General features: G+C 41.7%; 1 protein-coding gene across 3 annotated transcripts; it reads left to right on the forward strand.

The window, feature by feature from the left end:
- Positions 1-1,967: 1,967 nt before the first annotated feature.
- SCOC (short coiled-coil protein) lies at positions 1,968-10,392 on the forward strand (the record flags this gene model as incomplete). 3 transcript variants are annotated; one of them, XM_081998683.1, is made up of 4 exons in its annotated part: positions 1,968-2,031; positions 9,422-9,496; positions 9,598-9,681; positions 10,250-10,392. In XM_081998683.1, 4 exons carry the CDS (start codon positions 1,968-1,970, stop codon positions 10,390-10,392), a joined length of 366 nt encoding a protein of 121 aa, XP_081854809.1. The 3 variants fall into 3 exon arrangements, with proteins under 3 accessions (XP_081854809.1, XP_081854810.1, XP_081854811.1); XM_081998684.1 differs by having other exon boundaries at positions 9,425-9,496; XM_081998685.1 differs by lacking the exons at positions 1,968-2,031; positions 9,598-9,681 and having other exon boundaries at positions 9,475-9,496.
- Positions 10,393-14,142: the final 3,750 nt, after the last annotated feature.

Genomic DNA, 14,142 nt, shown 5'->3' on the forward strand with positions numbered 1-14,142 from the left:
TCTTATTAAAGTACAGCTTTTACTCTGCATCACTTTCACTAATGGCTTTGATCTAGACATGAGTAACAACTGCACAACATCCATATTCACTAGGCTACTATAAGAGTCTGTCTAAAACCAGCTAATAATTTACATGGAAATTGTATCTACTCGAAGGAGCCCATATGGCCTATATAATAGAACAATATTGACACAGGCAAGAAAAGTTAATTAAACCTTTTAGATGAGGGCTACACAGTTCAGACAAGATAAAACCCTTAGTTCCACAGGCATATGATTTTTACAAAATTCAGAAGTAACAGATTATATAACTGCATGTGGTTTTAGGACCTGCCATTCCAATCTGAGTTGCTGAAATGCTTCTACTGTACATAACATGTCTGAGAACAATAAAAGACATAATAATGACAAAAGATCAAAATGTTTTCTAGCTTTATTATTATCGTCACAAGAGCTTTGAAGCATGCTGTTGCATCACTGAAAGAAGAAAAAAACCAATCCAAAACCTGATCCAGACCCTCCTTGTGATACTCAAGCATTTGGAATGAAACCAAATTCACTCCAAAAGAATCAGTAGATCTCTTTACAGACTACTCAAGACCAAGAAGGTAAATTTTGAACTGGTTGTGATCAATGTGAAGCAAGAATGAGTAACTCTCAGCACAATTCTGAAAATGCAAGAAATACTTGGCTTCCAGTAACCTCTGAAGGCAGCTGTCAGTAACTTCACTGACACCAACAGAAAAGCTAAAATAAAACTAGGCAGTTAAAGGATGAGGAGAAAATACTAAATAGCAGCTTTACATTTATAATTTCTGCAAGCCGCACCAATTCCAATGCTTAGCGGCTTAGGCCCTTTGTCCTGCAAAGTTAGATGCATTTACCTTTGTACATGGAAGCTGTGTCAGGAGTCCACATCAAGATTACGTCTAAAAGTGTGAAAGGCAAACTGTAAATTCTGAGAACTCTCTCATTCTATAGTTGGACAGTGCTTCACAAAACTAAGATTAAATTCTTAGTGAGACTTCAGAGAGGTTCCTAATTGCAATTAAGAAAAAATTATTTGCCAGCATCCTAAATACAGATTAAAAAGTTAAAAGACAGGTAGATTCTGAACATGCAACCCCCTGAAAATGAAGTGGTTCCACTGTTGACTATACTGTCTTTAATCAAGTCCAGGGCCATTTACACTTTTAAATACATTGCAAGAAAACATTCTATTCCAGGAGTACAAGAAAGCCATTTCTAAAGAGGTTAAGTAGTTTGAGGTGAATTTCTAGTTTGTATGTGCAAACTATGTTCAATTTTCTTTAAGAAGCAAAACAAGAAGATCAAAATGGGGTTTTGTTTGAACTGGATTTCTCTTCCTTCCTCCTGTCTACTATCACAGAACATCACACGCTCACTTGTATAACAACACTTGTTCACGTTACCGGATTGGTTTTGATGCAACTGTTCATGTAAGTAAAATTACTCACATTCCTAGGTATTTGAAGATTACATTTTAAATTTGCTGCTCCAAAATCCATCCATTGCATTGCTTGGACTGTAAGTAACATTTTTTGAACACATTAAATTACTTGCCCTCTTTTCTCTTATTAAAAAAACCTCCAACAAAAAAACATACACAGCCCTAGACAACGTGAAGAACAACAAAAAACCCAGCTAGGGTCAATACACAGTTCTTTCACAGAAAGAGCCTGCAATAACAGCGTGTGCTCGGCATGTGTCTGACAAAGCAGTTAGAACTCAGAAAACTTCTAGCTTAACAATTTCCGGAAAAGAGCTCAAGGTTCAGATGAGATACCACACAGAGTAAGACGTGTGCGGTTGCCAACAGTATCTGATAACACCTGTGTGTTGGACTCATTAAAGATTTAACCAGAGAAGTCATGTGCATACTGAAAAATGGCTGACAACTGCCATGCTTAATGCACAGCTCAAAAACTTTGAAAAAAGGAAGCAAAATGGAGTTGCCTTCAGACGAGGAGGATGGTGCTTTCACCAACATTTCTTTGGCAGACGATTCAGGTAAGAAACTACAGTAATCTACTAATACAATGCAAGTTCCATGGGCTGAATAGTAGTACTGGGTGAGCACACAAATCTGTAGATCCTAATTACCAGCTACAACATATTTTTAGCAAATACCCTCAAGTAAACTTTTCTAGTTGTGTAGTTGAATAAGCCTTGTGATTAGTTATGAATTGAGATTTTGGGGATATGGAGGCCACCACAGTCTTCACATAATAGCATATGGTAATATATCTTCATCATCTGAGCACAAAGAACCTGTCGCAGTTTTGAAAGAAAAAGTTACAGAAATGGCAACTCAGTAGTTACTACTATTAAAGAAAATGCATATCATGCTGGCCTTTCCTCCTGAATATGGAAAGATAATCTCTTTGACATACTCCAGTGAGAGCCACAAGAAGTGATGCAAATTAATTACTAATGGAAATAAGCTGATCCATTTAAATCCCCACCATTAAACTTTTAAAACAATTAAAAGAAACTACAAAGGCAAAGATGCACTGGTTTTAATGAACTCTAGCGCATTTGTAATTGCATAAGGCTTTCCTCCCATTTCTTAAAACGTACTGGAAACAAGACTAAACAGACAGGTAGAACAGCACGCTATGTATGTACAATCTAAAGCATAATCAGAATACAGTCTTCATATTAAAGTTTCTTTAGTACTGTGAAAAGCCATTGTGGCAAAGGTTAGTGAGCCTGATTAACTGAGTACAATGCATGAATATTGAATTGCTATTGCTCTTTCAAAACAGCAGCGTTTCTCTATTTGTCAAGTACATAGGTATTAAAAATACATCACCTGCATGTAAATCAAGATGAACACAAAATGGTAGCAAAATGGGAACTTCTTGATAAGTATTTTAATAGCAATATCAAAATTTATGAAATCAAGGAAAGCATTCATTAACAGCATTTGTGAAAATACTGTCACCTTTAATGAAAGAAATACCTTTTCATTTAGAAACTCAGAGCACTTGATAAAGCTCCCTCAAAAAATTACCTACTCAAACAAAACCACAGAGGAAATTAAACAAAAAATAAAACAAAACAGTGAAACGATGCCCAACAGCTGCAAAAATGTCTGTATTGTTCTTCTGATCAATGGTCTCTCAGTAAATCTAAGGCGCTCTTACTTTATCATAAAGAACCTAGAAATTCTCTTACTTTTTTTTCAAATACACTTTCCAGAAAACCAATATTAAGGACCACATCGCTCACATAAAGCCCTCCTTTTAAAAACCAAACCTCTAAATGTTTAGGCCTAACTTGCAGAAAGGAAAAACAGTTTTTCCATCTCATTAAGTCACAAGTAAAGCTCTACAGAACCTTTCTAAAAAGTCGTTCCACAAAATTTGGTAGCAAACCTATAGCTGATGATTACAAGGAGGATCAAACAGTTAACAGGCCAACATTAGGTCATATATATTGGTATTCACAGCCTAAAACTGCAAAGAGTTCAGTTGCTCAGTTTATTTAAAAATGGATTTTTGTGGAGTCAGAGTAGAAATGAGAACATTTGCGCTCATGCACAGTCTTGCAAAAGATAGAATGCAGTTACGTTAGAAGGCAGACCTTTTCAGCATTAAAGAGAAAATATGACTTTCTAAGGCTTTCTTTTTGTAGACTTTCTAAAGAGATTGTTGGGTTTTTTTCCCAACTGTATGCTCACAGGTTACGTCATCTGATGAGGTGCCATTCTCATTCAGGACCTAAGGCACTACCAAAACACGCACAATAGGCAAGGACACAAACAATAGTTACACCAATGTAAGCTAAAGTAGCTGCTCATTTTATATCATTTGATTTGGCTGGGAAAAGTGCAAACTAGGAACTACTCAAATTCTACATTTGACAGAAGTCTGTAATTGTAAATTTGCACAAGGCTACAAAGCCTTTTGAGGTTACTCGGAAAGAGTAACAAGAATCGCAAAGAAATGTGGTGTAAAGCAACATTATTTGAAAAAAAAGCTTCTCACAGTCTGTCATTTCCACAGAGAAACAAAATGATGAAGATTTGTTGTAAAGGCTCTTGCAAGTCAGTACTGCAGAGAAAAAGGTTTAAGCCATTTGTATTCCTTTTTGTCTTTTTCTTTGTGGCAATAATTAGTTGAAGGAGAAAACAGTACAGTTCAAATAGCAAACTCATCTCAGAAATATGTACAATACCTTCTTCTGTTAATGAAAAGAATAAATTTCTATTCTAGTGGTGAATAGTGAAGCCTCTGTCATCAGCCAGCTTACGCAGGCGCCTCCAGCGCCTGAAACATTGCCAAAAAGGAAGTGAAAGGCTTGTTGGTTTGCTCTGTGTACCATGGAAAAAACAGGATGTACACCAGAGTTTCAGAAATAAAACATCTGAAAGCGTTTGTCATTAGCAGCACTGACTTAGAATCCAAGTCCAGAGCAATAAAATTCTCTCCTGTAGTTTTGTAATTGCACACATACATGCATTCAGGTTAGCTATTAACGATGCCTTATATCCTAGGGAGATTGTTGCTATTTTAAGCAAAAAATACTCCTCCAGTGAAACGGAATAAATTAATTCCTTTTGCAAGCAATGTTGGCTAGTTTTAGGAAAGCTTAACTGGAATGTAACATACAAGTAAGTATAGATAATTGCATTTGTAAAGTGAAACTTGTTGTTCCTATAAATTTAATATAGATGACAATATTATGAATGCCTCCTCTGCTTTAACCAAGTGCCTTAGAAAACATAATATGAATGAGAAAGAAAGGAAGGGATTAGCACCTCTTCTTAGTTACATCCAAGTCAGTTTTGACTTTGGGAGCTCTGACACATTGCTAAAAATTACAAGCTCTCTTTTATAACTCTTCAGTCAGAAAATCCACTTACCTGAAGCAAGTGATCTAGTGTGTACTGTAAAAGCAGTTTAATAAACCAAAAAATGGAGCATAACTTAGGGCAGTGTTATTCTCTTTATTATTGGCAAGTATTTCCAGTAATAAAGAGAATCCTCTTACTACTTCTTTTAAACTGCAGAGCGGATATTAGTATGTTGTTATGCTGCTCCACAGGAGAAAACAATTAATTTCTAGCATTTGTGAATATTATTTTATTGTCTTAATAAGGCATACGTTCTCTAAAGTAGACAGCAGTAAGTTTGTAAGCAGAACTAAAAAAAAAAGCTTTGTGAACACAGGTTGTGCCCAGTCTCTCGGCCTTGTGCTGCATATTTAAAAGACTCAAAGTAAACAGCCACATAGCGAAGCTGACCAACTTACATGTAATTAGTATTTACCCCATTAATTTTGCCCCTCCCAGTGAGTGGGGAAACCACAGACAAGCAAATGCTGCCGGATCCCTGTCAAACAGAAGCCAGTCTTTAGAAGCATTGTTTCAGGTTCTCCTGGGAACAGTCCCCAGAGAAGACCTGCTGTGCTAACAACTTACAGAACAAAGAAATTACACTTTCTAACACAAGAGTTAACAAAATGCTGCAGGCTGATAAAAGCAAGAATTGTTATACAAGGGCTTGAGCTGGCCACCTCCAGCCAAAGGGGAAACGAAGCACACCCCTAAAATGCAAGGTACTATTTGGTTACTCTACACACAGGCAGAGGTATGCCTTCCCTGGGACAGAGTCTGCATTATGAAAGGAATCTTATTGTTTGGGACATAATCTAAATCCCTAGAGACTCAAATTGAAAGCGCGCAACAAATTTCATTGATGATATATTATCCAATGCCAGACAGTGAGGTAAGGAATTTGAAAAACCAAGAGGTGGATCATGTGATATGCTAAGCTTCTGTTGTTTTGGTTGATTTCTCATAAAAAATACTTTGGGCTGTGGGCTTTTTTCTGCATTGTGTGGTGGGTTTGTTTTTTTGTTAGTTTGTTTAAAACTGGTAATGCATCAGCTATTTAGAACCCTAGGGTTGACTTCTTTGTGCTGGAAAAGCAAGATGAGCTAGGCATTCTCTCTGTGGAATTTGCGCCCAGCCGCATCAATCCAACAGTCTTGGTCCCTGGACTGGGCAGACCAGGACTGTGCGCAGCAGGGCTGCTCCCTGCTGGCTCAGCACTTAGGTATACTTCCCTTGGAAATCAGGGGATGAAGGCTAGGGAAAGGAAAAAAAAAAAAAAAATAACATGCATGGATCTTGCACTTAAGAGTAGGAAGATGATGCATTGTGTGAGATGCAGAACGGCCGAGCATACTATGGTACAAACCTAAGGAGGCATCCATGCAACCGTTTAACACTAACCTAGTAACACACAGCACTATCTGAACTAAGGACCACCATCCGTTCTCTGCTGCCAGCCCCTCCGCAACGCTAACAGTGGAGGCTCAGACAGAGACAATTTTCTCCATACGAAAACCAAAACACCTCTCACTTCTGAAAAGGAGTCTCAGCCTGGTGCTCAAGCTCAAACATCAGAGTTAAGAATAAAAAAAAAATACTGCAGTCAGAAACCACAACCATGCAACGCAGAACGAACTCTCAAGAGTATTTGTACCAAAATGGAAACAGTAGGTAAACCAGCAACTCGTGGAATTACTACTCTGTTTTGGCTACAATAGCATAGGAGCCAATATGTCTGGTTTGCATTCTGTCCCATAATTTAATGTTAAGGATTTTCCCACTTTGCTCATTTTTGGACGGTTTAGACAATAAACTGCAAATGTAATGCAGCAAGCAAAGTGGAATTTCTGCAGCAGGGAGGTGCATCTCCCCAAGATTCTCCCGCAATTTCTGCCCCCCCCGAGCATAAAACACAGCAAATTCTTTCACCAGGTAAGCAAGCTCTCCATCCATCTGTATCCATCTGCAGACTTTGACCATATTTTCCCCCTGTTAATCAAAGTGCTGGAGACTGTCTTGTTAGAAAGAATTATGAGAACCTTTTGATTTGCAGGCTTGCCACATAGCGAGTGCAGCAAGCAAGATCGTAACACGGTGAGAAGAACCTATCATTTTAAAAACAGCAATCAAGGAGAGTTACTAACAAGCTCCTAAAACCCAGCCACCATCTGAGAGGACTGCTTGCAGGGATTAAGGAGGATTATTGGGTTAAAAATGCCTTTTGTAGAGAAGGTGATATACTTTCAAGCAAACCATCTAACAGAACTGAAAACAACAGATTCATTTTCCAGTACAAACAGACTGCAGGACTCTAATTAAAATATGTTTTCATAACTTGAACGGCATTCAGTCTAATCTGGATTTATCCAATTGTGAGGTTAAAAAAGTTACCAACACAATGTTAATAATATTGTGGAGGCACCCAGAAGATGTAGATATTAGAAATACATTCTTTATGAAGTACGTTAAAAACATACAGTAGAGGGCACACTTCCCAAATGCCTTATCTTCCCGAGTATCCACACAGCATCACATTATTTATTTATAACTGGATCTATTCCTGCAACATACAGATACGACATGGATATATTTCACTGCAACATACGTTTCAAGCTACATAGTACCTATAAGGATACTACAGGTTATGCAGTGCAGTCACTTCCATGAAGCCACTAAAATTAGCTCGGGTCCTGCATGTTGTCTTTACCAGGGCTCACAGGCTGCCCTAGGATGTCCAAAGGGAACACTCTGTGCAGCATGTTCTGCAAGGGGTTTTCCCTCCAGGGAACACAGAAACAGGAGTGTTGGTTTGGAGCTACTGAGCTACTAGATGAGAGCAACACCACTACGTCACTTAAGGTTTCTGTGCAATGTGATCTCTAATGCTGCACGATCCAGAAGCAAGGAGCTAAGTCACCAGGTTCTTAGTCTGGACGTGGCTGTGCAGCAGGCCTATCGATCTACCAGACTGGAAGCAGCTTGGCCAGCCCTGCAGGGTACTGAACTGGAGCAGGGAAATCCTGCTGGGACTCTGGCTGGGAGCCCTCTCTCCAATAGCTCCACGTACCAGCACCCAAGAGTTAACTGCCACCACAGGCACCCCGGCTTTTCTCCGACGTTCCTCAGGCTTTGCCAAACGCCAAAACCCGGAGGAGTGACACATTGGAAAGCACCCGCTTTCTTAATTTCGCCTGAACGCAACACAGAGCGACTAACTGCCATGCGAGGACCACCGCCCTGAACATCCGCACCAGCGGATGGGCACAAAACGAATTTATCAGAGAAGACGTCGGCATGAACTTAATCGTGTACTTACTAGTTACTGCCGCTATTTTATCTGCAACTCGGTGGGATTTAACGGGAAAGGGCCGCGTACGATTAAGGACACCCATGATGAAGGCGGAGGCGGGCGGACTCCCTTCCTCTGCGCCCGCTCCACCCGCGGCGGGGCGAGGCCCGGACGTTGCCGGGGAGGACACACGGACACAACCCTCTCTTCCAGCCCCGCCGCCGCCCTGCAGGCTGCCGGGTACGGGCCGCACAGCTAGCCGTGGGACGGGCCGGACGCGGGGAAGGTGGGACACGGACGCCCCGCGCCTCAAGGCGGAGGGAGCGGCTGCCGCCTGAGGCGGCCGGAGCACGCGGCCCGCACGCGCTGCGGAGGCAACGGCCAGCGGGACTCCTCCCGCCTACCAGCGACGTTGCCGGGGCTCCGCCCAGGCGCGCCCATTGGCTAGCGCGAGTGCAGGCCTGTGCGCGCGCAGGGCCAGCCGGCGGGAAGGCGGCGCAGGCGCGGCGGGGAGGCGCACAGCTGCGGCCGGGGCGGGCCGGGGCGCGGGGCGCAGCCCGCGGGGAGGCGGCAGGTGAGGAGGCGGGGCGGCGGCGCCGCGCCTTGGCGGGCGGCCCGAGGGTGTTCTTAGGCCGCAGAGCGGGCCGGGGCCGGCCGCGGCGGCGGGAGGGCCGGGGCTGCGCGGGTAGGGCCGCGGAGGTGCCGGCAGCTGCCGGAGCGACCTGCGCGGAAGCTCCCCGCCGTGCTGCCGCCCCCCGCCCCGGGCCGGCGCTTCCCGGCAGCGGGGCCGGCGCACGAGCGCTGCCCTTAACCGTTCCCGTTCCGTCCCGCAGCGAAGGGCCGGGGTGCGGGGGCAGGGCCTGAAGCTACCAGGCTCGTCGCTGCGCCCGGCAGGCCCAGTGTCCGCCCGTGAGAGCAGCGAAAGGCGGCGGCTGCTGCCGTTGTGCTCCTCCAGCAGCCGGTTCCAGAAGGATCGGCGCTGGGAAGGCGGCGGTTGTATCATTGAAACACGGGGTCGTTTTATGCATTCGAGGGCAATCGAGCTCAGTCGTTTTTGTAAGCCGGAGCATAGTTACTTGAAGGATCACGTTTACATACCGCATAAGGCTCTAGGAAAAATAGTGAAAGGACGTTAAATAATGTTGTTCTGCCTTAGGCTTAAGTGCTGGCTTTTCAACACCAATTAGAAAAATGCATCTAAAATCCAAGTATAAAGGCAGTTACAGTAATGATTGCTTCAGTGTTTCTTTTTTTTTCCCCCCTTTAAGCAGAGCATCTCTCAGGAATACCCTCTTCAAAAGTGGAAAGCGCCCATTCTACAATGATGAATGCCGACATGGATGGTATAAGTTCTTAATGTTTTTCTTCTTCATTGTTATTTTCTACTTAATGTAATTTCCAACTGTTAGAGAGATTGCATTAAAACTTGTATGATTTATTGCAGCTGTTGAGGCTGAGAATCAGGTGGAATTAGAAGAGAAAACACGGCTCATTAATCAAGTTTTGGAACTGCAGCACACACTTGAAGGTTAGCAGTTTGACACATCAGATTTTTTACTAGCACATGGTAATAAGCAAAATAAGAGAACCTTACTACTCTGCCCTACCTTAGAGTGTCCAGAAGTATGTCACACAGTTGAAGGTACATAAGCAAGGCCTCAGAAATAATTTTTTGTTTTTCCTTTTTACGCAACATAACATTTGCTGGACTCATAATACACATCAAGCAGAGGGGACAACACAGTTAACTTTCCCAGGCTCATTAGTTGACGTACATCTTTGAGTCTGCTCATCACTGAACTTTTCTTTCCAGCTAGTTTAGTTTGCAATAGCTTAATTCAAAAATGCAAGAAAAAGAATAAAGATACAGACTAACGGTACATTTGTGTAACAAGTTTGTCAAAATACTGTACTACAAAATAATATAGGAAAAATGGGCTTTAGATAAAACTTGCGACTAGCACAGTTTTATAAGATAATACTTTGTGACATTGTTTCCTGCATTAAAAGTGTGAATACTTTGATGTAGGCACATAGAACATATTTATTACTGTATGCAATAGCATCTAATTTTTCTTACAATATCACCTTTGCAGATCTCTCAGCACGAGTAGATGCTGTTAAGGAAGAAAACTTGAAACTGAAATCAGAAAACCAAGTTCTTGGACAGTATATAGAAAATCTGATGTCAGCATCTAGTGTTTTCCAAACAACTGACGCAAAAAGCAAAAGGAAGTAAGGGTTGACTGACAGATGATGTCATTGTATTGCTGCTGTCTTTTTTTGTTTTAATTGGCATAGGCTACATGAGCTAAAATACCTTAGTTTGTGGCGTTATTGGGTACCTGAAGATTATAAACTTTGGTGGTAAAAAGAATTAAGAACATTATCATGAACAGGAGACAAAGTTTGTGTATTGTTAAGATTAAGCAATGTGCAAATGTAGTGTAGAGACTTATTAAACCTTCATATTTGTTTTATAAAAGAGCATATCTTGTAAGAACTGGATTCAGTTTGTCAGGTTAAGCAAAAGTCTGCTGGTGCTCTTTGAGGTCTTACAGTAGTGTTCTTGACTAGCAAAATAATAGTTATAATATTGTGTCAAAGCCTCATTTGATAAAAATATTCAAAGTCTAATTGCATCACCTTTTTCACCTCAGATATATTTAGATTACTGTATAGTACTGTCCAGAGCTCCGCAAAGCAACTTTAAAGAAAAACCTATAAACCAGTTAACGCAGTAACAACAGTATAATGTTACTTGCAGGGCTTGTGTACAGAAAAACACTTAAGAGTTTTTGGGAAGGGGGAGGGTAAGGGAACAGGAACAAGGACAAGCAACTTACATCAGGGAAATGCCAAACTGGTGCAGCATCAGAGTGTTTGTAGCTTGTAAGACGTACATGTCAAACCATTCCCACTTTCCTGTTTCCTCAAAGAATGATCAGGCACAGCATCACGATGTATGATCTTCCTGAAGCTTTTCAGTTGTGTGATGAAGAGTTAAATAAAAACAAGTAATAAGCTTTACAGAAACAGGCGGCTAGCAATGTTCCCCATGCTCATGGTGAACAATGCAGTGAGGAGCTGAGAACAAGTCTTTCCTTACCACCTTTTACTTTCCTCCTGAAGTGCCAAACTTGTCTTTGCTTTAGGCCTTAGAGCAACTGTTCTCCTGCCCCAGAGCCCAAGCTTGTGAAGTACCTTTTGAGGCACTGCACAAAAGCATCTAAGGCAGAAGACTGCAGTGGAACAAAGGTGGCTTTTGCCTCCCAAATGTGTGCTGCTCTGAGCAATGCCTAGTGTCAAGATGCCCTGTGTTTTACTGGCTTGGCTGTTTCTTAGCAGGTTTTGTAAAGGAGCTCAGCCCAGATTATGGGTCTGAGCACTTCCCATAGAGGCGGCGTGTTTAGCATAATCAGTATTAAGGGAGAGCAGAAGCTGAAATACAAACAACGATGTAAGTTTTAGCAGTACTCATTTGCATCTGTGTTATCTTGCCATACAGCAGCATTGCAGACTTCTTTACAGATGTTACCTAGAACCAAGGTCAGTCTCTTCAGTAATGAAGCCATTGTACTGTACCTTTTAACAAAAGGAAATCACTAGTTCAAGGATCCGTTTCAATTTGTGTGATGAATTCTAATAGAACAAAGCTGCAGGAACTGAACAAGTAGATGCAGTAGTAGACTAAATCCCTCTCAAACCTCAAGTTTCTTGGCAGTGAAGCACTGCTGTCTCTCAAGTGTAAGCTGATGTTGTGAGGTCATCGCCCCCCACCCCCCCAAAGGAGTGGTCTCTCATTTCTCCTTGTTTAAGATAACTGCCACGCTCACCGGACTGTCAGCAAAGTCAAATGACTGCAAACAAAGCACTAATAGTTGAGTCTCGAGGGCTGTTTACACGTCTGAGAACCCGATCATGAGAAAAGTTTTATCCACCCAGGCACAAATGGCTGATACCATTTGTGTCATGGTGTCCTGTAAACATCCAAAATGATTTTTAATCTTTATGGACTACTGTCTCACTTTATTGCCTATCTGAAACTCGAAATTAGTCTAAGAATTGCTATGAGGTAGAGTAGATCACATGGTTAGTCCAGGGTTTGAGCATTAACAAAAACAAAAATATCACACTGAGCACTTGACTCCTAAAGATTGCATTGCATTACAGCCATCCTCGCTTTAAAGCTGTGTCACTGCACATCACCATCTGCACTGTAGGAGATCAAGCAGTAACAGAGCATGCGCTTGTTAGACTTCAGCAATTTTCCTGAGATCAAGTAGGCTTAAAATCATGGCTTTGTATTGTAAGCTTGGATAGTGATATTTCATCCATTGGTGTATATATATAGTAGTCATTTCATCTATATACCATTTTATATCCCACTACTGTGGCCTTCATTAACTTATGAACATTTTAAACATGTTGTATTTCTGACTTTACATAAATAAAAACTTCTGATTTGTCTCGATTAGTTTGGTTTAACATTTGTAAACCCTAAAACTTCTCATAACTATCTGTAGTGAAAAGGTGGAAAAGTAGTGTTTGCCATCATCTTAATTGTTTCTACACAGCTGAAGTATCTGAAAGGCTAGATGCCATTAGTAAGTATTAAGATTAAACCTGGGTTAATTAATCTATTTTCAGCAAGCTGCCAGTTCCTGACTCACTTGGTATTTTCACCCATGAATCTTAACATTTCTGTGTACTTTTCTGTTCTGGCTAAAGGCCAAAAGGAAAGGATTGGTAGACTGCAACCAATGTTGTCAAAGCTAAAACTTGCACCTCTTCCTGTGGGAGAACTTTAAGCCAATTTAGAAGAGATTTTATCTTTTCCTACACAGGTAGTGAGCTCTACCCAGAACCCAGAATTACTACTTCACACCTTCAGGAAGGTGGAAGCTAACTGAGGAGTAACTTCATCTGTAATTAAAAAGACCTCAGTCCTACTTGGCCTTCCCTGAATATAGAAGATTCTCAGCCTGGGATTTGGTGTCCTCAGTAAGACCACTTTTACTAAGCTCTGATGTAGCCAGTGGGAGTGCAGGCTGCAGAGGTCTGATACTCGTGGAGTTCCAAAGATGACTGACAGTTTTAATAGCAAGGCGTCCTGAAACTGGATTATCATTAGTTTGTTCATTTCAAAGCACTTTCAAGCAGCCATGATAGTAAGATCAAGCATTTTTCCTGAAATACCCATCGAGAGATAAATGGACGACGCACAGGAACCGCAGGTTAAATCTCAGTGTTCCGAGTGTCAATGGAAGGGGTTCCCCTTTTGCCTGGCCTTCTAGATCTAGACCCTCAAATTCACAAAGCTCTCATATTTCTCCCCTAATTACTAGCATAAGACTAGATCCAAGTAAGCTGATGTGCAGAAGGATGTCTTCTATCTCCAGGTTCCAGGTAATCTAAGTCATTAAGTCAGTATTAAACTGAGATAGGCCTTACAGAGTCCGTATTATTGCAAATGGCACTCTTGATCCGGGGGCCTTACAAGACCATTTTACCCATAATAAATGGCTCCTTGTTTACTGAAGTGAGGAACAAGCAAAGATGTTGATAGGGCATTAATCAAGACTTTATGGGAACCTTAAGTTCAAAACCCTAAGGGAAGACTAGCATCCCTGTGGGGTGACCAATCCCTGGAGTAACTATATCGCACCAAACAAAAACAGCAACAAAAAGCAAAACCAACCAAAGAAAAACCAACCCCCAAACCACACCCAAATGCTGTTAACAATTCCAAAGGACTTTTGCCAGGCTCAAGACAAGATTCATTCGAAAGGAGTGCTGAAATGCCCCCCCACAGCTCATGGTAGCTGTTGCTAGCAGGATACCACATTGGTGGTAACTTCTATCTATTGCTGAGAAGTCACAGACAGGAGGAGGAATCTGGAGTCTGCACTTCTTACCTTCTGCATGTAGACTCTAAATAAAGAGGAGGGAACTTGCATTTAAAAACCACCAAAAAACACCCCCCAAA

This window comes from Phaethon aethereus, assembly GCF_964289735.1.
Source record: "Phaethon aethereus genome assembly, chromosome: 4".
Taxonomy (NCBI): domain Eukaryota; kingdom Metazoa; phylum Chordata; class Aves; order Phaethontiformes; family Phaethontidae; genus Phaethon; species Phaethon aethereus.